The sequence below is a fragment of the Camelus ferus genome, chromosome 19, assembly GCF_009834535.1.
Source record: "Camelus ferus isolate YT-003-E chromosome 19, BCGSAC_Cfer_1.0, whole genome shotgun sequence".
Classification (NCBI taxonomy): domain Eukaryota; kingdom Metazoa; phylum Chordata; class Mammalia; order Artiodactyla; family Camelidae; genus Camelus; species Camelus ferus.
The window spans coordinates 20357014-20381771 of record NC_045714.1 but is presented as its reverse complement, the minus strand read 5'-3'; the positions used below and the strand labels follow the sequence as shown (position 1 = coordinate 20381771).

Below are 24758 nucleotides of genomic sequence, written 5' to 3'. Positions count from 1 at the left end.
AAATATTTTAATCAATTTTTTTTCCTGTTCCTGCCTCCTTGCCTTCATGTTAGAAGTGAGTTTTCACTTGGAATTGTCTTGCTTCTAAAAGCTATCTTGTGTTCACTTTTTCTTGAAATTTTACATTGGGAGATGTATGGAAAAACAAACATCAGATTGGTTTATCTCTGTAATGCTTTGATGAACTTGTTACTTACATTCATTATGGAATCTTCTGTTCAAGGACCCCATAGAGTTGAGTGTGTAGTCTGGAGTGATTCTTAACTCTTTAAGATTGTCTTCTAGTAACTGACATTTTAATGTTTATGTGCTGTTTACCCTGTTTCATGATTTGTTTGCTGTGTTAAAAGTGAAGAATCAATTTTTTGTAGATCTTTAAACAGCAACTGATTTCAGTAAAAAAAAAAAAAATGCAACCAAAATTCTTAAAATCCAGATTTTAATCTATAAACTGAGGGTTTTGGCTTTTTCTTAAAAAAAATGACAAGGGACTATCAAAGAACTCTTACTTTGTTGCAACAAGGCATAGAATGAGCACTTGAAAGATAGAAACTTCAGTGTATACTATAGTAGAAAACCTACATTTAAAACTCGTTTATCTTTGTTCTTGTTCTTCTGGATCACATCAAAGGAAGACTTTATTCCTTTAAACATTTTTGCATTACTTTGTAAGTTATTCTCTTTGCCTTTACCACAGAAAAGAAAGATGAATTTTCTACCCATATTCCTTGGCTTGCTTTCAGAAATTTACCAGCTTGTAAATGTAATTAGTGTTTATTTTAAAATGGTTTCACATAGCACATTTTTGTTGGTCATTGGTATTTTTTTGTAATAATGGAGCAAAAACTAAAGCACAAGCAAATGTAAGTAAAACTTCTCTAACTTGCTAGGGGGCAAACTTTTAAGTCAGTTGTTGAAGTTGTGAGGGATTCTCAAATCATTGAATCCTTGTTTTAAGATTGTTGTAAGTTATTTTAGACTAATGTTGTCCAATAGAAATAAAATGTGAGTTACATATGTATTTTTAACTTTTTTAGTAGCCCCATTTAAAAAAAGTAAAAAGAAAAGGTGAAATTTGATTAACCCAATATATCTGAAGTATTATATCAACACTTAATATAAAAATGAGACATTTTACATTATTTTCTCATACAAATTATTTGAAATCCAGTATATATTTCATACTCAGCACATCTCAATTCAAACACTCAATTTTCATTGGAAATATCTGATACATATCTAGGTATAAAACTTACAGTTGAAAAAGTAGATTCACATACCTAAGTTGCTCCAAGCATAGTGTTCCAGTAATGGAATTGATAATCAGCTTTAAAATTTAAGTTAATTAAAGTGAAATACAATTGAAGATGCGGTTTCTCGGCTCCACTAGCCACGTTTAATGGACTAACTAAACCACATGTTAGTGGCCACCTTAATGGACCATCCTGAGACTTTGTGGATTGGCCTTTTTAATTTGTAAGGGGAAGTTAACGTTGGTACCAATACTCTTATTAATTCTATGCGTTTTTGCATATGACTAACAGTTAAGATAGCATATGAATTCCTTTTATGGCACTTACTAAGATGTTTCGTGGAACTAGACTGTTGAGCTTCATAAGATAGGATTTGTCTATGTCAATAGCAAGATGCCTCTCATAGTAGGCCCACAAGAGATGTTACGGAATGAACATGAGTGAGTGAATGAGAGGGTATTAATTATGACAGGGACAGGTTCCCACTGAGATGGATTACTTTAATTTTTATTTTTATATTTCCTATTCCCAAATACCTTTTTTTTTTAATACACTGGAACTTGAATTTTAAGTACTAGACTAATTGAGAATAGTACCTCCCGTTTGTATATTGCATTACAGTTTAGTTCGAGTCCTAGAGTGAAAAGTCCTTTGAGATAGATAAGACAGGCATTATTAGATAGTACCTTTAAAATAATTCTGGCATATAGAAACCCCTCAGTAATGCCACTACCCTTTCTTCTCTTAAAAAATGAAATTGAATGGTATTTGATGCTCATTGAGGCATCCTGAACCACAGAAAAGCACTTGAAAGCCTAACAAATGAAAGAACAAGAAGTAATGCTATCTTAGGTAACTTGTATTTACTATATGTTAGGCGCTGTGTTACCTTATCTCACTCAATCCTTATAGCTACCCAGTGAGGTGCGTATTGTTATCATTACTGTTAAGCTGTGCTGAGAAGTGGTTAAGAGAGTGGGCTCAGAGGCTGACTTCATAGGTTTTTTTGAATCTTGGCTTTGCCACTTACTAACCGTAGGACCTTGGACCCATTAGTGACTGTTCTGTGCCTCAGTTTCATTGTTCCTCCAGAGGGGAAATGATAGTACCTACCATCACAACATTTTGGGCAATGCATATAACTAAGGCAACGCTTGGCGCATAGTAAAGTGCTTATCAGTGGTGGCTAAAATAATAACATTAAACAACCTTAGATCCAAATGAGGTTAACAGTCTTTTCTTTATATTCTGATGACACCAGTGCATACTTTAGGAACTGTAGATAAAATGAAAAGGTGGGAAGAGTGCATTAGAACATGTTTCTAATTATTTCTTTAATGTTATTTTACGTGTAGTTATATACGATCAGTTTTTTTTATGATCAACTTTTTAATTTGACTTTTCAAGTGACTTGATTCTTGATGTAAAAATATCTTGTCTTCCACTCTTAGTTATATTTTTCCTGAAGTAACTAATGGAGAATGAAACACAGTTCTTCAGTTGCCCTCAAGGTTTAGAATAGCAATTATCTGTTCAATAAATACTTGAGAAATTATTATATGCCAAGAACTAACCCAGGTACTAGGGATACAGTACTGAAAAACAGTCCTTTCCTTGTTGAAGTTACATTCTAATGTCAGGGGAAGGAGGATGATCAAAACAAAACAAAAAAATGACAGGATCCTGTCAGATAATCGTTAAGTGGTGTGAAAAAAAAATAGGGTAATCCGTTGGAAGGACTAGAAGAGTCGGCTACTTTTGGGTATATTGTTAAGGAAGAACTTAAGGGGTGGCAGTTGAACTTAAGACTTGCATGGCAAGAGGGCTAGCTAGTCACGTGAAGAGCATTTCTCTGTAAGTAGAAAGGCCTTGAGAAGAGAATGAGCTTGACATGCCAGGGACAAAAAAGGGAAAGGTTTATGTGGCTGAAATTCAGGGGAAAAGTGGGAGGAAGGTAGGAAATGGATTGTAGGCAGGTTCTAAAACTAGATGAGCCTTCAGGTCAAGGTGAGGAATTTTGAGTTTTATTCTGATTGCACCAGAAAGCCATTGGGTGGTGGGAAGCATAAAGGTCTAACGGAGTGGAGTAAGATTGGATTCATCCCTGTGGTTCTTGTGTGGAGATGTACAAAGGGGGACAAAAACTGATTAAGTGACTATTTCTGTTATTCATGATTGATGGTAACTTGGATTAGGATTGTTAGTAGTGGAATAGTGAGGAGGGATTGGATATCATACATTTTTGGGGGTAGAGCTGACAGGACCTAAGTGATAATTTGGATGTGTGTCATAAGGGAAAGAAAGACATCAGGGATAATTCCTAGGATTTAGACCTGAGCTGCTAGGTAGTTGGTAGTGTCATTGTGCTGGGGTCCTATATGAAAGACGCTAAAATAGTTTGGCAAAAATGAGGTTCTTGAAACTTTTAGGCATAACATTGATTCAGAAGTATTACAAATCATTAAAATATCTCAACTTTACATCTGATTGTTATAATAATGTATGCTTATTATAGAACATTAAGAAAAATTGAGTTTTAACAACAGTCCTATCCAAAGGTACATTGTCTTTTAGGCCACTTAAATATATGCTCATTCTTTGAGTAAGTAAGTGTTAGATACCTTCTAGGAACCAAGGACTGTTGTAGGCTCTGGAAATTCAACAATATACAAGACAAAGGCCCTTTCCCTAGGAAATAAACATTCTAATGGGAGAGACAGGTAAGAAGTAAGTAAATAAATGAATAAGATAGTTGAAGATTGTAGTAAGTACTGTAATGGAAGTAAGGGAAAGAGTGAGTATCTGGAGAACTCCAGTATAGATTTTCGCACACAGTACAGCTCATCTGTAACAGTTTGACATCCTTTATTTCTCATACTGCAGTGTGACAGGGGTGCCAAGCTAATTCAGTGCGGGACAGAATAGTGTCTTCAACAGATCGTGCTGGGACAACTGGATGTTCATGCAGAAGAATGAATTTGGACCCCTGTTTCATACTGTGTACAAAATTTAGCTCAAAATGGAAAATAGACCTAAATGTGTAAGAGGTAAACAGGCATAAATCTTTATGAACTTGGATTAGGCGGTGTTTTTGGCAATTTTCTTGGTATGTTTAGACAATGACATCAAAAGCATAGGTGCCAAAAGAAAAATAAATTGGATATTATTAGGATTAAAAACGTGTTTGTATCGAAGAATACCAACAAGGAAGTGAAAAACAACCTGCAGAATGGATTAAGTATTTGCAAATTGTATGTCTGACAAGGAACTTGTACAATATATAAAAGACTTACAACTCAACAATCAGTTGTATGAGCAAAGGCTTTGAATAGACATTTTCTAAAGAAAATGGTCAATAAGCACATGAAAAGATGGTCAAAATTATTAGCCACTAGGGAAATGCAAATCAAAACCATAATGAAATCCTATTTCACACCCACTAGGATGGCTATGAAAAAGACAACAGTAACAAGTGTTGGCAAGGCCGTGGAGAAGTTGGAACCTTCCCTCATACGTTGCTGGTGGGCCTGTAAAGTGGTGCAGCCGTTTGGGAACATGGTTTGGCAGTTCCTTCGGAAGTGAAACTTAGGAGTTACCATCTGACCCAGCAGCTTCACTCTTAGCCAAATGAAGTGAAAACGCATGTTCATATAAAAGCTTGTATATGAATGTTCATAGTGTTATTCATAATAGTCCCAAAGTGGAAACAACCCAGATGTCCATCAGCTGATGATTGGATAGATAAAATGTAGTATATCTATACAATGGAATATTATTTGGCAGTAAAATGAAATCAAAGCTGATACATGCTGTGACAGGGATGAACCTTAACCCATGTTAAGTGAAAGAAGCCAGTCAGAAAAAAGACTGCCTGGAGGGGAGGGTATAGCTCAGTGGTAGAGTGTGTGCTTAGCGTGCACGAGGTCCTGGGTTCAATCCCCAGTACCTCCATTAAAAAATAAGTAAATCTAATTACCTCCCCCCCTGAAAGCAAACAAACAAAAAATAAAACCCTTAAACGAAAAGACTACATATTGTATGATTCCATACATATAAAATATCCAGGATTGGTAGATCCATGGAGACAGGAAGTAAATTTAAATCCGGTATTATATGTAATGCTCTGTCATCTTTGCACATAAATCTTTGCCTTCATTTGCATTGTTTGTTCAAAATAGAGTCCTAGGTATGCAATCACTGAATCAAAAGTTTTTTGTGTGTATGTATTTCTAACTTTAAAAATATGCTCATCATAGAAAACTTGGAAATTCAGAAAACTAGAAAGTAGGTAAGTCACTTAGAGGTGAAATTTCTTTTCTTTTCTCTGTACTATTTTACTGTACATGAAGCTTTATATCTAGCTTCTTTTTTCACTGTTTAACACAAATCATAAATATTTCCCCCATGTCATTAAAAACGTACCATTAACATGATTTTAAAGGCTGCATCAGAAACTATCCTATGGATATACTATGATTTTCTTTATAATTCTCCTGTTTTTATTTGGGCTGTCTGATTTGGGGGATTATGCAGATTATTTCTTCAGAATAAATTTCTTGAAGTAGGAATACTGGGTTAAAGGGTCAAAGAGTTTAGATAATTTTAAGGCTTTTGGTATAAATGGCCAAATTTTTTTCTGAAATGCAAGAATGAGTAATGTAATTGCTTATAGTAGAAGATGAATTTAGAAAGGTGGGTTGGTTCATATAAAAAAGGGCCTTTTATGCTCTGTTATTGAATATGGACTTTATCTTGTAGGTGGTTGGGAATTGAAGATTTTTAATCTTGGGTATGGTAGAAGATTTTAAGAGTAAAAGGAACTGATCTAAAGTACACATTTAAGGAGGAATTGGTGGGGCTTAGAAACTGAGCATGACCATGGAACAGGTAGATCAGTTAACCAACAATATCAAATCTGTTTCCTATCTTAGGTTCATTTACATGCTAGCTGATCATCCAGAGAGAAGCTAGATTGTTAAACGAAGACAAAATCATTCACTGTTAGCTTATGTTATGTTCAATATGATCTTTGTCAAAGGGGAGTAGAGTATTTTTTATATTGTTGCTCTTAAAGTAAAAACTAGAGTAATTATTTTTTCCATTCAGGATAATTTACATGAAGTGAAATTCACCATTTTTAGTGTAAAAGTGCTGCAAATTTTGGCCAACATGAAAGTTGTGCTACTACCACCACAATCAAAATACAGAATAGTTTCTTCACCCCAAAAAAGTCCCACTAACACTCCTTCCATCCCAGCAACCGCTCATCTGTTTTTTGTCCCTATAGTTCCACCTTTGTGAGAATGTCGTATAAATGGAGTCTTTCGGTCGTACACTTTGAGTCTGGCATCTTTTCACTTGGGATAAGGTGTTTGTGCATCAGCAGTTTGTTCCTTTTTATTGTGAATAATACTCCATTCCCATGTTGAGGAATATATTCTTTAATTGTTTCCTGTCTTAATGAAAGATACTGTAAGTAGGTAGGCAGAATATTGTAGAGTTCTTTTTTCCCTAATATTGATAAATGAAATATTTATTTTCTCCACCTTGAGTAAAACCACTAATAGATACATCTTATTATTAAATAGTGCCCTTTTAATTTTTTCAACTGCGCAATCAGATGGCTATTTTATAAGGGTGTGGACTGCAGAAATTTTTAAAATGTGTCATTGTGTTACAGGATATTGATTTCTTAAAGGTCATGCTCTTTGCATATTAGTTACTGTATACGTTAATGTCTCTTATCTAGATCTTATCCTGAAATTAAGTGATGCTTACATATCAAGCAGTTTTAGAAATAAAAAAGTATGTATGTGACTTTTAAAACAAAATACTAATTAGAAAACTTAAGTAAACATTTATTAAGTCATTTCAGTTCTGGGTCGATGGGGGGTTGTGTGTATGTGTTGGGTAGAGGGCATTGATAAAGATACCAACAGTTAAGTCTCTGTGGTTTTGGTTATTTCCCTGATGATCAGTGATGTTGAGCAGCTTCTCAAGTAACTCTTGCCCATTCGTACGTCTTTGAAAAAAATGTCTGTTCAGAGCCTCTGCCCATTTTTTAATCGAAAATTTTTTTTCGTTACTGAGTTGTGTGAGTGAGTTTTTTACATATTTTGGGTATTAACCCCTTATAATTCACAAGATACGTGATTTTCAAATATTTTCTCCCATTCAGTAAGTTGACTTTTCATTTTGCTGATGGTTTCCTTTGCTGTGCAGAAGTGTTTTCGTTTGATATTGTCCCACTTACTTATTTTCGCTTTTGTTTTTGGAGTCAGATCCAAAAAATCATCACCAAGACTTGTGTCAGAGAGCTTTCCACCTGTGTTTTCTTTTAGGAGTTCTGTGTTTCAGATCTTACATTCAAATCTTCAGTCCATTTTGAGTTAATTTCCTTATGGTGTAAGAGATGCAGTTTCATTCTTTTGCATGTGGCTGTCCACTTTTCCCAGCACCATTTATTAGAGATTGTTCTTTCCCATTGTACAGTTGACCCTTGAACAGCATGCATTTGAACTGCATGGGTCCACTTAGACACAGATTTTTTTCAGTAAATATGTGCTACAGTACTACATGATCTACAGTTAGTTAAATCCACAGATGGAACCACAGATATGGAGGGCCAACTCTAAAATTATATGCAGATTTTCAACTGAACAGAGGGTTGGCACACCTAACCCCTGAGTTGTTCAGGAATCAACTGTATATTCTTGGCATCTTTGATGTAAATTAATTGACCATACATCTGTTAGAATGTATGTTATTAAAAGGACAAGTAACAAGTGTTGGTGAGGATGTGAAGAAAAGAGAACCCTTGTGTACTGTTGATGGGAATGTAAATTGGTGTAGCCATTATGGAAATCAGTGTGGAGGTTCCTCAAGAATTAAAAATGGAACTACCATATGATCTAGCAACTCTACTTTTGGGCATTTATTCAAAGGAAACGAAAACACTGTAAAAGATACATGCATCTCCATGTTCACTGCAGCATTATTTACAATAGCCAAGGCATAGAAGCAGTCTAAGTGTTCCTTGATGGATGAATGCATTAAGAAAATGTCTTTTTTTTTTTTTGCTTTGTTTTGTTTTGAGATGCAGTATTTTCCTTGGTGTAAACTGAAGAACTGTACCATAAATATCTTGAAGGCAACAGTACATTTCATAAAAAATTTAAGGGATAATCATTTTTCAAAACCTGATAAAGTGGATGATACTAAGTAGAATAGGGTTGGGAAGGAAAGATACTGAGAGTTCTTGGACTTCAAGAGCATAGTCTACTAAGAGAATCAGATAACCAATAGAAAGTTAATCACAGTTATGATAATGCTGTGATAGAAGTCCTTGTATTATTCTGTGTTAGCACCGGAAAGGATGAGGAACTTAGGTTAGAGGTGGTGGTTGAGGGGCCAGGTAAGCATTGCCTTCCCAGAGGAGATGCCTGAGTTGAATCCCTGAAGGACTTCGCCAGGTCAAGAGAGGAAGGTAAAGCGTCACTCGAGAATGTGGTGTATTCAGGGAAGCACAGAGTTGTGCATGCTTGGAATTGTGGGGTACATGTCAAGGAGAAGTGGGAAAGGAGGCTGGAAAGATCGGGCATAAAGGGCTTGACATGGCATGGGTTTTATCCTTAAGGAAGTTGGCAACTTGAAAGAAAATAGTGAATACCTAGGTCTATTTGCGAGGCTGCTTACTCTCCCTAGGTTGGTTTTTTTTACCCCCTCCCCTCCTATTTTTCAGTCTAGATTTTTGCTGGCAGCAGAGGGGGAAGGCTACTGTTTTTTCTGTCAGATTTATGCAACTCTGTTGTTCCTACCTTTCCTTTCTGCCTCTCTGCCTCTCTGCCTCTCAGCCGCGTGGGAAACCTGTTAACAAAGTTAGTAAGAGTCTATAAAATAAGATTGCATACAATCTGAGTGAGACAGATTATTTTTAGCAGCCTGGCTTTTATTGTATCTAATCTACTTTGGCTGTTGAGATGATTTTTCTGTAAGGTTTTATTCCCTTTTGTGAGGGTGTGGGTGGTGTTTCGTAGAACTTAGGTTATTGGATGAATTTTTTTCCCTACTAAGAAAGGTGTAACCATAAAACTGTTCTTATGGAACTCTTTAAACATTAATATATAGCCAGTAGAATTGCTGTTTGGTCTGCATGGGCTTCTCAAGGACATCTCTGTACTTTGCTATGAGATGAATGAAGGACTTCTAAAATTGGAAATTGGTTGTCAATTTAACACTGTTTAGTCACCCTGGTTTCAGGGAATGAACCAGTATATTAGGGCAGAGAGTTAACTTGGAACATTTTCTGGATCACTGATAGCCTGTGTGGTGACTGTGCAAATGACAGAATGGTGCTCTCTCTGGGTGATGCAGCCTCAGGGGACAAGCAGATGGCACTTCTTCCAACAGTTGAAGCCCTGCAGTCACCTCTCTTGGCTAGTGGGACATGAGCTTGAATTTAGCTCGTTCTTGCCCTGTTGGCCAGAACTGTTAAGCAAGGCATGATCTATAAAACCACACTCAGCAGCTCCGGACATTTTGTGCTTAGCAAGGGACTGAGGATTTGCTGTGTGCTTGCTTGACTGCTATTTACTTACTGGCAGGGACAGATTTTAGGACAAAGCCTATTAGCTCACTATAGGCCCCAGTTTTCATCATTGAGAATTTGATTCACAGCTGTGGATGATAGTTGTGCCGAGGATAATGGTAAGAAGTAGCTTAACTGAATCTTGACTGTGTTAAAGAAGACTGTTTTCATCTGAATGCTCTTCATGTCTTTGCTGTTCATCCATTTAATGGTCAAGAGGGATACATCAAATGTCAGTATGGTTTTTTAATTTGTAGTTCTGGTCATCAGAGAACAGGTAGAAATTACCATTTCAAGTATTAGTTTTAAGCTCTGTGGATTTCTTTCTAAGACCGTAGCATTCCATTACCCAAAGGCTTCACTAAAAATTGTCCACATTGGTAACTAGGAGTTGAAGAAGCTCTAAACAGGTTTTCTGGTGAATAATACTAAGAGTCTTTACTTACTGAATGGTACCATTGCCAGGCACTGTGTATAGGTGATTTACACGTGTTGTGTTGTCAATCATCTTGCATTAGGATTATCATAATTTACATTTTTACAGATGATGAAATTGAGGCTTAAGGAAGTTAGCTAACTTGCTCCAGTTACAGGATTTTTTAGTAAGTCTGATTAAAACTCATGGTATGCATTCCCCTCTGATTAAAATGGTCTTCTAAGGTTAAATGTTCCAAATTCTGTTTATGAGAAGGAGAACACAACAATGTTTTTTTAAAAATTCAGCATCTAATTTTCTCAAATATTACCTAAAAAATATTTACAGTTAATTATAAAATTCATTTAGAATAGCCCTGTGTGTAATAATACATAAAATGAAACAAGATGGCCTCATTCAGTAAAGATATATTGCTATTATATAAACCTTGTATTTAAAATTCGTTATTTCAGTTCTTCCCCAATATCTAGGGGTTTTTTTTCTCCCAAGAGTAAAAAGAACTTTTTGTTATGCTAGTTGTACGAATGAAAATCTTAGCTTAAAATCAGGCCTTGTTTGAAGTTTTACGACTTTTTCATTTAGGTTGTTTTGACTCTTCTAAATTAATGCTCAAAATATCGCCCCCTCCACCATAAAAAGAATCCACCTGCATTTCCACCCCAGATTGCTTCCTTGCCTCCAGAAATAGTCGGCAATAATTACTGCAGTAAACTAGAATTGAAGTCCTTGCCCTTGGAGGCATTGCTTTACTGCGTAGTATGGTAACTGAGGTTCTAGATGATGAGGCATCCATAAAGCTAAATAATATACTATTTTTCAAGGCAGAGAACTACATATTTTATAAATTTGTTTATCCCAAATGTACTACTTTAGTATGTATGGAGTTAATTTTATATGTTGTTTTATGTTAAATTATTTAAAATCCTCAGTTGCATCAGCCACATTTCATGTGCTCAATATCCTTGTGCGGTGGTGGCGGCTGCCACGTTGGACAGTGCACATACAGAGCATTTGTATCATCACAGAAAGTTCTGTTGTACAGCACGGCTCTCTGGAACAGCAGGACTGAGGATTTAGTAATTCATGGTCAGGCTTCAGGGTGGTGGTGTTGGAGCATCTTGGCATCATTTACATATGGTTGCCTATTTTCCTGTTTTCAGTACAATAACTAAGCCAGAAGGACCTACTGTCCAGAGAATAAACTCCAGAATTCCAGAGATACGGGGTGCTGGCAGAGTGGAGTTCCGGAGGAGTCTGGGGACCTAAATGCTTCTCAGACTAATTCCACTCATTCTTCCTTATTTGAACTTTCAGTGGTGTTTTGGTAGGGAGACAAATTAGATGTCTTTGCTTAGCTCCTCATCTTGACGCAGTACCTATGTGGCTCTTAAACCTTAAATGTAAAAATGTGCCTGAAGCACTTGTCACTCTTACTAGTTTATTGTCTTAACATTATTGCTCAAAAGCACTGGTTGTAGTAGCCAAAAGCCTAAATATTTTGTAGTTAGTAATTTTCTGTTTCTCTTGGCCCTTGTGCCAGGCATGGTATAAATAAAGGATAATTGTGAACTCATTTTTAAACTCCCCAACTTCTTAAGAGGTAATAGGTTGAGAAAGGAACTAATTAATGCCTGTTTTCGCCAGGTGTTTGTAAATTTAAAGTTGAATTTGTCTGTTCTGCAATATCCTACTTTCAAATATTTCAGACTCCCTTAGCTTAGAGAAATAATTTTTAAAAAGTAATAATTTTCTGAGGTAAGACAATATAGTTTTCATTCCTGTTTTCTCCAAAGTGTAGTTGTCATCGATTATGGCGCCAAAGTTAGGTGTCCTACTTGAGTTTAGTAGTGTAGACATAGACCACTGTTTCTGGTGTTTTGGTGTAGGATGGCCTGATGTAAGCCATCACATTTTGATTTTGGACTGGTTCAGTTTTCTCCAATAATTGAAACTTGATGCTTCTTTCAAAGATTACCACACTTATGCCTAAATGGAGAGAGTTGATGTTTTAAGTGTGTTCTGTCCTCTGCAGTGTTAAAATACCCAGTGTTTCATATTCTTTGCGGCTTTTACTTCCCCCTTTGTGAGTAGTAACATTATTTAAAGAAGCTTACACTGATTGTATGTTGTGTATAAAGGCAGTGCCTTGATATGTTCATTTAGTCTCTGAATCAGTGTTTGATAAAAGCTGTGCCAGAGGAAAATCAGCTTTGAGATCCATTATGCTTCATGAACAGGTTAAAACTAGTCATCAAGTGAGTCAAGTAAAATACAGTGAAGGAATCATTTAACAGCAGCTATTTTTACATGGGGTGGAGTTCTAAGAGCAACTGTTATTCTCCAGTGGTCACTGATACAGAACAGAGAGAAACTGAGTTGTGGATAACATATCTTTTTAAGGTAATCAGAAGCTCCTGTTGTAATAGCAGTCTATTTTTGCTCTCAAGATTTTCTTTCCCAGCTGTGCAGCAAATTTTGGTCCTGTTTCAGAGTATCCTTTAATTGACTTTATTATTAAAACTTCGCAGTTGAATGTAAATATAACTTTTTAGAAATAAATTTAGAATTGAAACTAAATTTGGTTTTGCTTTAAAAAATAAACTAAATTTCTGGAGAGCTAAGCAGTTAATTTGTTAGTAATTAACATTTTAGAGAAATACTGAAAACTGGGACTTACGGAAGAGGTTCCTTTTCTTATTAGGTAAAAGCACGGTGAACAGATGATTCTGTATATCGGTGTTACAACTGTTTTTCTATTAAGACTCATCATAATGTCTCTTTGTGATAACAAATCCACCGAATTTGATACTCTCATAGGAATCCTTAACCATCATCATAGATGAACTATATTTCAATATAATTGACTTCTTTTGTAATGCTGTATATTTTATTTTGTTTGAAATATCATTTTGAGAAAGGACCCATAAGCTTTATCAGGAGTCTGTGGCCCAAAAAATGCTTTGACTTTGGGCCTGTTAGTTTTTGTAAAGTACTCTTATCACTACTGCTTCATTACAAAAATTAAGCCTGTAGGCTAAAGTAAAATAACAGTGAGCTAAGATTTTATTATATTTCTTGAAATTTTAGAGCAACAGTGTAGTGATCTTCACCTGGAGCTTTTTGGAAATGCAAAACCTCAGATTCTACCCTGGGTATTCTGAATCAGAATTGCAAAATCTGCATTTTAACAAGATCCCCAGGTGATAATACTGATCAAGTGCAGTCCCCTAAATAAATCAGTTGAAGGAACTCATTTACTTGGACATGTTAAATGATCTGCCCAAGGTGGCATGGCTGGCTGGTGGAGAAGCTTGGGTGGAGCTTTTGCTCTCGTGATTCTGGTGCTTTAATTTCAAATTATCTTCTTTTGGCCTCTAAAATGTCAATAAACTGTAGTTACTTAAGGATTGTTTTACCTTTTTTCCATCCCACTAGTCTTTACCCCAGCTTTCCAGTTCACCCCCCAGAATCAAAGGTAGAAGAGCCCTGCTGGTGCCTGTGAGCCAGTGTGGCAGGGAGGGAGGCAGCCGGCCAGGCTGATGCAGCGGTCTCCCCTGCCTTCTCAGTCTGCCCTCAACTTGATAAAAATCATTGTCAGGAATCTAGGGACCAGTTGTTTAATCTTCCATGTCAAGTATATTCCCAGTTATGTACTCGGTAAACCAAGGTCTAACAAATTTAAGTGTGTTTTATTCATTTCAGTTGAATGTAATATACATGTTACCTGTGGATTTTGTATTACTTTCAAGGGCAAAGTTGAGTATTATACTGTTACTAGTCATAAAAAACTGTACTTCTTTAACGTCAAATCCTCTGCAGCCATCATCCTGGGAAGATTAGAGCAAGTGAGCGTCTGGTGGTGTTTCCTCAGCTTCCTGATCACTAAAACAAGAACTTCATTCTGACGCCTTCCTTCCGCCTTCCCTTTCCCAGCCAGTGGTCGTCAGGTGCAGTTGATTGTTACCTGCACAGAACCGTTCCGCCCTCCGCCTGTGCTATTCCCACTGCCCTGGTGATTCCCTTTGGAACTCCCTGTGGTAGCTATTCTAAATCTTTACCCTTCCCCTTCCTATTTTAGAGGAATAAAGGTATGTTCTTCCCTAAGACTGACTTCCCTACCTGTGCCCTGGGTCTTGTCAGTCTCTTTAGAGTTCTGTCTCTATTGGCTGTGAGTGATTATGAGTGTCCTCTGGAGCCAAATTGCCTGAGTTCAGACCTCACTTCTGTCAGTTTCTTTGTGATCTTGGCCAAGTTATTTAATCTTTCTATGCCTCAATTTCCCCATCTGTAGGGTGCAAATAATAATAGTAGCTGTCTCAGAATTGTGATTTAGAAGTGTCTGACAGTAGAAGTACTCCATGTATTTTCCTTTTTCTTTAGGGCTGTGGCTTGCTTTCTCTTGTTCCTTCAAGCCCTTAAACTTTGAGTGTGGTCACATCTCCCCAGTTGGAGACAAATTCCATGAAGTCAGCATTCAGTCTTTCTCCTTTCCCTTCGCCATTAACTACTGTTTGCTCTGCCTCAGTCCCCTGGGTACCCCCAGCCCGTTACCCTGGACTTTATTCCTCCAGTCTCTGGAAATGCTCAGAGGCCCAGTTGTCAAGCCCAATGGTTTGTTTTCAGTCATTCTCAAATTTTGCGGTTTCTGGTATATTGACGAACTCTCCTGAAAATGTTCTCCCTTGACATCTAACATGCTGCTTTCTCCCTCATTACTTTTTCTTCTTAGCTTTCTGATTATTTCTTCTTAGTTCCCCTCAACTTGTTTTTCTTTTGCTGCTTGATGTTGACATGTCCCCTTGATACTGACTTTAGTCCAAAATACCTGTTAGGTGAGGCCTTCCTGTTAGATTCATGCTCATGTTTCCTTTTGCTAAGTGGCCTTCTCCACCTAGATATCCTGCTGCACATTCTTCAAAATTAACATGTTCAAACTGTGCCCTTCCTCCCCCTTCTGTTTCTGTATCACAGTCTTTCTAGTCACCAGTCTGGAGTGTCTAGGGTCGTCTTTGGTGGAATTCCTTCACGTTTCACTCAGCTGTATTGATGCGGCTTTAAAATGTCCTTGGATGTTTTTGTTTTTGTTTTCAACTCCACTGCGGTAGTTCATATCTTTCTCTGGATACTTGTGGTTGTCTCAGCAGTGGTCTTCCTGCTTCCATTCTCTTTGCCAGTTTCTCCTTCAGAGTCTTCAGTGTTAATTTCCTCAGGTGTAAATGTCTGTAGTAGTCCCTTCATCAGAAACTTCCATAGACATCATTTCTGCTAGATAAAAGCCCAAATTTATCCTTAGTGAGGTTTTTAAGGTGCCTGTAAGTTACAGCTAGATTTGGCTGAGATTAGTTGTATTATAATTGTAGAATACACATTTACTTTCTGTTTTCAATTACTGGTTTTGACACAACATTGTAAAATGACTATAACTCAATAAAAAATGTTAAAAATAAAACATTGCACTAGTGCGTAGCGTATAAGTGCCTTATACAAACTAAATGCTCAATAAATACTAGTTCTTGTGAAAAAAATTACTGGTACATAATTGAATCCAATTTCTAAGTCAGAATTTAGATTGCTGTTTGAAATACTTCACTTAGATATAAACGGATACATTCAAATATTAATTGTTCGGATATAAGGTTTCAAATGTTGCCTTCATGCTTTTAAAAGATGAGTTTGTCAAAAGTGATTTACAAATAAACATTATAGACTAGGGAGTTAAGAGGAATTGGGGTGTTTTTTTTGTCACTTTGAACATTTTGTCTCTATTCAAAAAATCAAAATAAAGATTCTTAACTTGCTTGACATTGGTAACTATGAAGATCAGAGCAACACTACTCCAAAAGCAGTAAAAGAAGGTTTAACAGAGGGCCTTTTAAAAGTAGGAAAGTGGTAAGATTCTGTAACTTCTGAGGTGGTTTTCTAGTCTTAATTTTCTGTATCTGCCACTTAATTTGGAGTGAAATTTTCATTTGTAAACAAAATGTGGATTAGATTAGATAGGACTGAAGCCGGTTATGATTAGGTATGAATTAGATGGGGTTGAGGTGTATTACAGCTCTTTTAATGAGTGAGATGGTTAAATGGCCCAGTTGCCTTCATACTCAGTAACTGCTAGGATCTTAGTGTATTTTCATATCAAGAATTTTACATACATTTTTAAGTAACAGCTTTATTGAGATACAGTTCACATACCATAAAGTACAGTTCACTGGTTTTCAGTGTATTTCCAGAGCTGTGCATCCATCACCAATGTCAGATTCCAGAACATTTCATCACTCCAGAGAGAAGCCCTGTACTCATTAGGGCTCACTCCATTCCCTCTCCTCTTAGCCACTGGAAACCCTGATCTACTTGTCTGTGGATTTGCCTGTTTTGAATATTTCACGGAATCGTGAGATATGTGGCCTTTTATATCTGGCTCTTTGACGTAGCATAGTGTTTTTCAAGGTTCACCGGTATTGCAGCTTGTATCAGTACCTCATTCTGTTATTGAATGTATTGCATTGTATGGATATGCCACGTTTTGTTTATCCATTCATCAGCTGATAGACACTTGAGTCACTTCTACTCTGGCTACTATGAATGCTGCCACTGTGAACTTTCACGTACAGGTTTTGTGTGAACATGCCTCATTTCTCCTGTGTTTGTAACTAGGAGTGGCATCGTTAAGTGCTAACTCCCTGTTTGATTTTTTGAGGAACTGCGCAACTGTTTACCGAAGCAGCTGCACCATTTTGCAGTTCTTTTAACAGTGTGTAAGGGTTCTAGTTTCTCAACAGCCTCACCAATTTGTTACTATTGTCTTTTTTGTTAACAGCCACCCTAGTGGGTATGAAGTCATTTTTTATTGTGGTTTGATATACAGTTCCCTAATGACTAATGATGTTGATTTTCCCCAGGTTCTTGTGTTGACATTTTAAAAATCTTTAGAGAAATATCTATTCAAATCCTTGCCCATTTTAAAATTGTGTTGTCTTTTGTATTGTTGTTATAAGGATTCTTTATATATTCTAGATACAAGTTTCTTATTGGATATATGATTTGCAAATATTATCTCCCAGTGTGTGGGTTACTTTTTTATTGCACATGCATTTTCATTTCTGAATCAAATAACTCGACATTAATTTGGGGCATCATTAATATTTTGGCATTGTTTAGTATTTAAATTCTATTAAATTTTTAATTAGAAAAGCTAACATGCAAACCAAAGTAGTTATTAATACATTAACAAAAATTACGGGCATAGTAAAGTTTATGTAAACAGCACATTCCTTAAAGAAGATGAAAAGATCGAAAACTGGTTTTTAGATCTTTGGTTATCAGGCTGTATAACTGCTTCCTCATTTCAGAATAGCAGGTTATAACATGGTAACAGGTTGTTTTTTCTGGTTGGTATAACCCTAAAGTAAACTATCCTCTTTGTTATAGTAAATATCTTACTTATTTTTAATTGAGGTATAATTGACATACAACATTATGTAAGCTTAAGGTTATATAGGGTGTTGATTTTTGATACATTTGTATATTGCAATATTACCACCATAGGTTAGCAATCACCTCTGTCACAGCACATAATTATCATTTCTTTTTTTGTGGTGGGAACAATTAAGAGCTAGTCTCCTTGCAGTCTTATTTATTCTAATTTTAATTTAAAACTTGGAGATTTTATAAGTGAAATTTTAAAGGTATGTGACTAATATGTTATTGGATGTTAATCACATAATTTTGACATGTGAGTAGAACAAAGACCTTTAAATTCTTCTGTTAGAGCAAGATATGCTGTGAGAGTGGAATTTTCCCAGCCCAGCCACTCTGACCATCTATTATGTGTTGTAAAAAGAATTCTGGGTTTATTAACACTCAAACTGGGGAGATGACCACCCCCATCAGGACGCTGAGTAAACCTTTATGAGAAGAAATAATCCAGCAGCCAGGAAACACCGTTTTCCTGGTATTGGGGTTAGAGGGGCTGCTGTAGCTGAATCTTCCCTTACTCCCACGTGATGGTGATTAATAGCTTATATATGTAATCGTTTTAGAAGTTAAATGACTGAAATTAGTGTTTGTAGCTCAGATTTTCTAGTTTTCTTGTTAGATGAAAAATACACCTTTAACAATTTTAAGCGTATGCCAGTCTATAACCAAAAGTTACATCGTGTTTTATATTTGGCATGATAAATATCGAAGCCTCCTTCTGATTTTTTTTCCCTCATTCTAGGCCTCAGGAGTGCAAGTTGCTGATGAAGTATGCCGCATTTTTTATGACATGAAAGTTCGGAAGTGTTCCACACCAGAAGAAATCAAGAAAAGAAAGAAGGCTGTCATTTTTTGTCTCAGTGCAGACAAAAAGTGCATCATTGTAGAAGAAGGCAAAGAGATCTTGGTTGGAGATGTTGGTGTAACCATAACCGATCCTTTCAAGCATTTCGTGGGAATGCTTCCTGAAAAAGATTGTCGCTATGCTTTGTATGATGCAAGCTTTGAAACCAAGGAATCCAGAAAAGAGGAGTTGATGTTTTTTTTGTGGTAAGCATTGTTAGAAATATTGAGCCTCTAAAACTCAGAGTTCATCTCTTACTGTTAGCACCTCACCAAAGTCTTCTCCCAGATGCCCTGCCAGGAGCTGGCCTCCCACTTGACTTGTGTGTCTGTGGTTTGCTGCTTTTGAAGTTGTTGTTATCATTGCCTCCAGCTGTAATTGCTCTGTGTTCGCTGTCCAGTAGGGTAGCCACTAGCTACTTGTGGCTGTTAAAATTAAATAAAATTTAAAATTCAGTTTCTTAGTTGAATTACCACATTTTAAATGCTCAGTAGCCACATGTGACTAGTGGCTCCCTTATTAGGTAGCACAGATGTAGAACATTTCCATCATTTCAGAAAGCCCTGTTGAACAGCATTGCTCTAAGTAATGAAAAAAAGTGCTATAAAGTGGTGGCCTTTTTCTTGAAAGGCTATTTAAATTAGTTGTTAAAGTAAATTCATATTTGAGCTTAAGCTTGCCTTTAAAGTCACACCTATATTCCTTGTTTAATTGTATTATAGTGCATTCCTTGATAGGGAATTCATAATACAGTGAGAATGTTCTCTAGCTTCCATGAGGAACAGGGGAAGTGGTAACAGTCTCTGATTTGAGGCGAGTGAGACTTTGGCCTGAGCCGGGGCAAGGCAAGGAGGGGCTTTGCTCTCAGCTGTGTGCCACCAGCAACTTGGGATGTAGGGCTAGGCAGTCAAAAGAATTCTGGTTTCAAGGAATGTTAACTCTGGATCCCACCTCGGTCCATTTCAGAAGCCCTTGCTGCTCCTGCTGAAACCAAGATGCTGTGAGGTTGAAGATGTGAGGTCAGGGCAGGTATTGGGCGCTTACTGTTGAGCAGCCTGGTAGCCACAGATATAAGTGCATAAAGATGATAGTGAGACTTCAGCCGAGCATGTTGGATGAAGGTGCACTCATTAAACTTCTTTCTGCCACATGCCAGGTATTGTGTCAGGCCTGGGAAAATAACTGTGAAGAAGACAGGCCAAGCCCTGCCCTTCTGGGATTTAGTCTTGAGTGGCAGATAGGGCAGCTAAAGATTTAAGCTTTTAAATCGGTGAATATTTCCTTCATTCACACTGTTTTTTATCCTGGCTTTTTATGCTTTTTTTCCTACTATGAAAATGATACATCCTTATTAAAGAACATTTGGAAAACAAGAGTAGAAAGAAGGAAAGGAAATTCAGTGTTCATGCAGTATTTTTACATTGTTACTTTTTAAAGAAAGCTGAAACCTTATTATAGGAGTTTTTCGTAACAGGCTCTGTTTAGGGCTCAAGGAATGGGTCTTAAAGTATTTTAAAGACCTGGTTAGAGTAAAATCAGAACAGCTAAAGTTTTGGGGTTTTTTTTTTTCCTGTGCTTGACCTATTTTGCATAAGAAAAGTACCCACTTAACTTTGTAGCTCAGGCATCTGCCCAGACCTGAGGTCCTTGTGCCTTGCCTCCCTCCTTGGACCGGAGATTGAGAGGGACACGCACCTGAGAGACAGAGAATGTTCTCTTTCCCTTGTTCCTCAGAATAGAACCTCTGCCCGCTGTGGGAGGGGTGGGCGAGGCAAGGTCCGTGCCAGTCCGTGGTGGCAGTGGCTGTTGAACATCCCGGAAATAGGGAAGCTAAATGGAATTATTAAGTGCTTAAAAGTATTTAATTGCACTCCTTTTGCCCTTGGTGTCATAGTGGTGTGGCGTGGAGGCAGGCCCGAGGGTGGGGGGTGTAGTGAGAAAACGCATTCGTAGATGAGCTGCTTCTGTGCAGTTAGTAGCTCTGTTATTTTTCAGCATTACTGGTGAGGAAAGTGGTAAAGCATATGCTGTGCTTCCAGTGTTCATTAACGGGGGGGGGGCACTAAAAATTCTGTAAATATAAGAGTAATATTGACAGTTAAGCCAAAATTATTGCTGAATTGCCATTAACATTAAAGAAAGAAAGCCTTGTGACATGTTTGTTACGGTAGTCTGAGGTGGAAGACTTGGTGCTCACGTGGTCAGAACTGCTGTTGGAGTAGATGGAGGTGAAGGGGCTGGGGGCGGTGAGAAGGGGGCTTGTACTTTGTGTATAGTACGTTCCTTTTCAGAATACAACCTGAAGCAAAAATTGCTAGCATTTCTTAATTCTGGGTGGCAGATACTTGATTTACAGATTAGTCTCTGTGCCTTTCTGTATTTTGAAACTTTTTTCCACCAGAAAATATTAAAACCTCATATGAAGATGGTTGTTAGCCTTAACTCAAGCCTTTATTGATACAAATGAAAAAAATTATTTTAAAGAAAATACTTGGGTAACATGGTGAATCATCCAGTGTTGTTCTTTTATTGTAGCCCCATTAACTGATCAGTGGTCCTCAGCTTTTTTCTCATCTTGGTCACCCTGAGTTATTCTCCGTATGCCTGTCTGCAGCAGTCACTCTCCGAGTCGGTGGAGAAAGGAAAAAATTGTGTAGAGAAACTCTCCCAGGAGACTCTGGGGACCCTCCCCCATCCCTGATGCACATGTTCAAAACGATGTAAATTGTACTTTTCCTAAACCAGTTTTCTCATTTTTGGTACTCTCTATCCAGGGCACCAGAACTAGCACCTCTGAAAAGCAAAATGATCTATGCAAGCTCCAAGGATGCGATCAAAAAGAAATTTCAAGGTACGGTCTGGTTTACTTCCAGGTATTTAGAGGTGTGGTGAACCCCTGGAGTGGGGGCCATCTTTTCTGAGGAGCACCTTCCTTTCCTTGGAGAGCCTTGGCCACAGAGAAGGGAAGCGCTGCCTTTTTACAGGAAAAAACTCGGAAGGTTGAACCCAGCTTACAGCATCTCTCTGCCTTGTGCCGATCACTCTGGGTCTGAAAGGCCCATATTAATAACCCCATTCTCTCGACATTTGTGTGCGTATCACTTGTTCAGTCTCGTTTTAAACTAGTTGAGATGCTGCCAAGTTTCTCACATAGCAGGTGGAGACTAACTGGCTGACACTGGTCACAGTAAATAATAAATTTGCCGTTGCCTCTGAATGTAGTTGACACAGCGAAGTTGCAAAAAGGGAATGGTCATAAATGGGAACGATGCTCTTATCTTTGGCTTTACTTTGAAATGATATGATTGTAGGTTATTGGCTCATCTCTGTCCAAAGGAAAGTGGCCTCACTTCTTGAGCTGGCCAGTTCTGTTTGACTTGCCACTGGGGACTGGGATCCTGATGAGATGGCCAGAATGGACTTACTGTTCCAGCAGGAGGGAGTGTTGGTATGATGGAGCACGAGCATGGGGCGAGTGCCTGGAGGCCTGTGCTGAGGGCTAATTGAGTTTGTCATCTAACAGCATGTGGCCTTGGCCCAAACTGCTTAACTTCCTTGGGCCTGGCTTTTCTCAGCTGTGAATGGGAGATGCGCAGTCGGAGAGGTGGTTGCCCCACCTTCCTGCTGTGGCTAGCTCCGAACAGCTGGGAGAGCCAAGGTCACAGGGGTTTGGCCCAATGTCGTTTTCATTTTGTTTGTTTTACTGTGACTGATTGTTTTGTTCTTGTAGTAGATCAGGTTTGCCCTAGCTTGTTTTACTTAGGAAAACAGAATTCTCGCTTCTTTCCTGAAACCTGCCGCTGCGCCGTTCAGTCCTCGTCAGCGTCCACTTGTCTTGGTTTGATGTTGGGCCAGCCCCTGGAAGTGCGTCCACCGGTCGGGTACCTGGTGTTTTCACATGACTCGTTAGCCTCAGCGCTTCCACAGTGCTCCCGGGAGAGAGTCACTGGGTCCCTGCTTATCCTTGCTCTGCGTCGCCTTTCAGGAAAGGAGCTGTTCCATTCACTTGATTGCTGGCATGAAAAACCGTCTCCCTTGTGCCTTTTTCCCTAGTGAAACCATCGCTGGCTTTCTCCAGTCTAAGTGGCCCAAAAGATGACCTGCTGTGCTTTCAGCAGCTTAAGAAATGGTCTTAAAATTATGGAAAATCAGAAAACAATGCAGCTGTTTAAAAGAGAGCAGCTGTTTACAGAGAAGCTACTGTATGTTATTCCATAATTGAGCTCCTTGTGCAGTGTGGTGATGTAAATTTTTCTGAGACAGCAGTCAGCAAAACATTTTACATAGTTTTCATTGTGATAGGTCTCTTAAATGTATTGCATGGTACCACAGAGCAGAAGTGACCCCATTTATAAGTTCTCCATCCCTCAACACAGGCAACCGTATCAGCTGTTCAGTCAAAACATCAAATTCCTGGTTTTACTTACATTTCAGAAACCAAGAAGCTTTATTACTAGACCTGCTTTTTAACTTTTTTGTTGAAATACAGTGTATCTATAGAAGAGCGCCCATGAATTATTGTAGAACTTGAATTTTCACATACTGAGCATAACGGTGGTTCCCTGATTTAATGGCCTTGGAAGTCTCACTCCAGCCCCTCCAGTCACACCACTTCCTCTTGCTCCTTCCTCCACAGGGTAACCAGTGCCCCGGCTTCTAACAGCATAAAGTAGCTTTGGCTGATTAGGTGTTATACACATGAAATTATCCAGAACGTGTGCTATTACGTCTGGCTGCTTTTCGTTAACATTGGTTTCTGAGAGTCATTCCTGCTGGTGCACATGGTTGCAGGTTTATTCCCGTTGCTGGGTGGTTTATATATGCCACAGCTTCTCTACCCTTGTGTGAACTGGTCTTTTAAAATTATGTGACATGTTACAGAAATAGGTAAGCTACTGCCTTGATTCTAAATAGGATTGTTTTTCCTCCCTAGGGATAAAACACGAATGTCAAGCAAATGGACCAGAAGACCTCAACCGGGCTTGTATTGCGGAAAAGCTAGGTGGATCCTTAATTGTAGCTTTTGAAGGATGCCCTGTGTAGATCATCATTCAGTGCCACAAATTGAAAGCTTCTGTGTTTAATGTTCTCCTCTTGCTATATAAGTAAAGCAAATACGTTTAGGCCGGGGACTTACTGTGGGGGGCTGTCTTGTCATCAGTTAGAGTAAACCCACTATTCTGTGAACATGTGCAGGTGGCCCTAAATAAATCTGAAATCTAAAGTTTTATTGGTGTGAAACTATAAATTCTTATTGGCCAAATGCCTGTTTTGATGAGTTGGCTTGTAAAGATTTTTGTTAAGCTCATGATTTTTAAATAACGCAGTTCACAAAACTGTACAAGGCCCTACGGAGAGAACTGTTGCATCTTTGTTAACGTCAGCAGTTACTTTGTTTCTTTTGCTTAAAGAGTTGATCATAATCTGGTTATAATTTTGGTCCCAATTCTTTATTCTCTGCTAAGCTAAATTGAAGAATGGAAAGTAATTCTCCCCATTAACAGCACTGATAGACTAACTACAGGAAGATTAAGTCAGGCGGCCCCTTGATTCTACCAGACACGCCACGAGGCTGCCTGGAAACCGCGTACGCTTAGAACCAGCAGCGCTCATCTTGCAAAGCACGATTTCAAGCACGTGGTTGGAACACAGGAAGCAGCTCCCGAATCTGCGGTGAGCTGTCCCCTCACTGGTCTGGAGGCTGTTCCGAGAGTGATCTCGCACCTTGGAAATCAGGAGACTCCACTGTCTTGTAACAACTAATTGTAATGCAAATTAGGGCTCCGTTGTAACACACTTTGTTAATGAAAACGGTTAAGATGCTGTATTGACAAACGGGAACACCCGTGATGTCTTTAATTATGTCTCCTTCAGAACTTTGTTGCTTCTGGTACCATAAGGTGTGGAAGAACATTATATAGAGTACGTTTACTCTGGGGCCTGGGAGAACGTGATTTCCTAGAGCAGTTTGCCGACTGCATGTGAGGCGGGGAGCAGGTGTGATGGACTACACCCACAGGAGGCCACTGCCCGATGACACTTGGAAGAGATTGTCTTTAACACCACAGGCGTAACACTTTGAACAATATAGAGATGCACGAACAGTTGAGTTTAGAAGTAGCAGTACTGGCTTTATGTAATAAAGGAAGCATTTTTAACTTC

General features: G+C 38.2%; 1 protein-coding gene across 3 annotated transcripts in view; it reads left to right on the top strand.

Moving 5' to 3' along the window:
- The window catches only part of DSTN (destrin, actin depolymerizing factor), a 29867-nt gene extending 5109 nt beyond the window's left edge, over positions 1-24758 (top strand). For 2 of the 3 annotated variants that reach the window (XM_032461790.1, XM_032461789.1), the window contains exons 2-5: positions 18495-18802; positions 21371-21447; positions 21933-22044; positions 23530-24758. In XM_032461790.1, the coding sequence (XP_032317681.1) occupies positions 18495-18802; positions 21371-21447; positions 21933-22044; positions 23530-23623 (591 nt within the window). In that variant the 3' untranslated portion in view covers positions 23624-24758. The remainder of the gene's footprint in view (positions 1-18494; positions 18803-21370; positions 21448-21932; positions 22045-23529) is intronic. The other variant, XM_032461791.1, reaches the window with a different exon arrangement.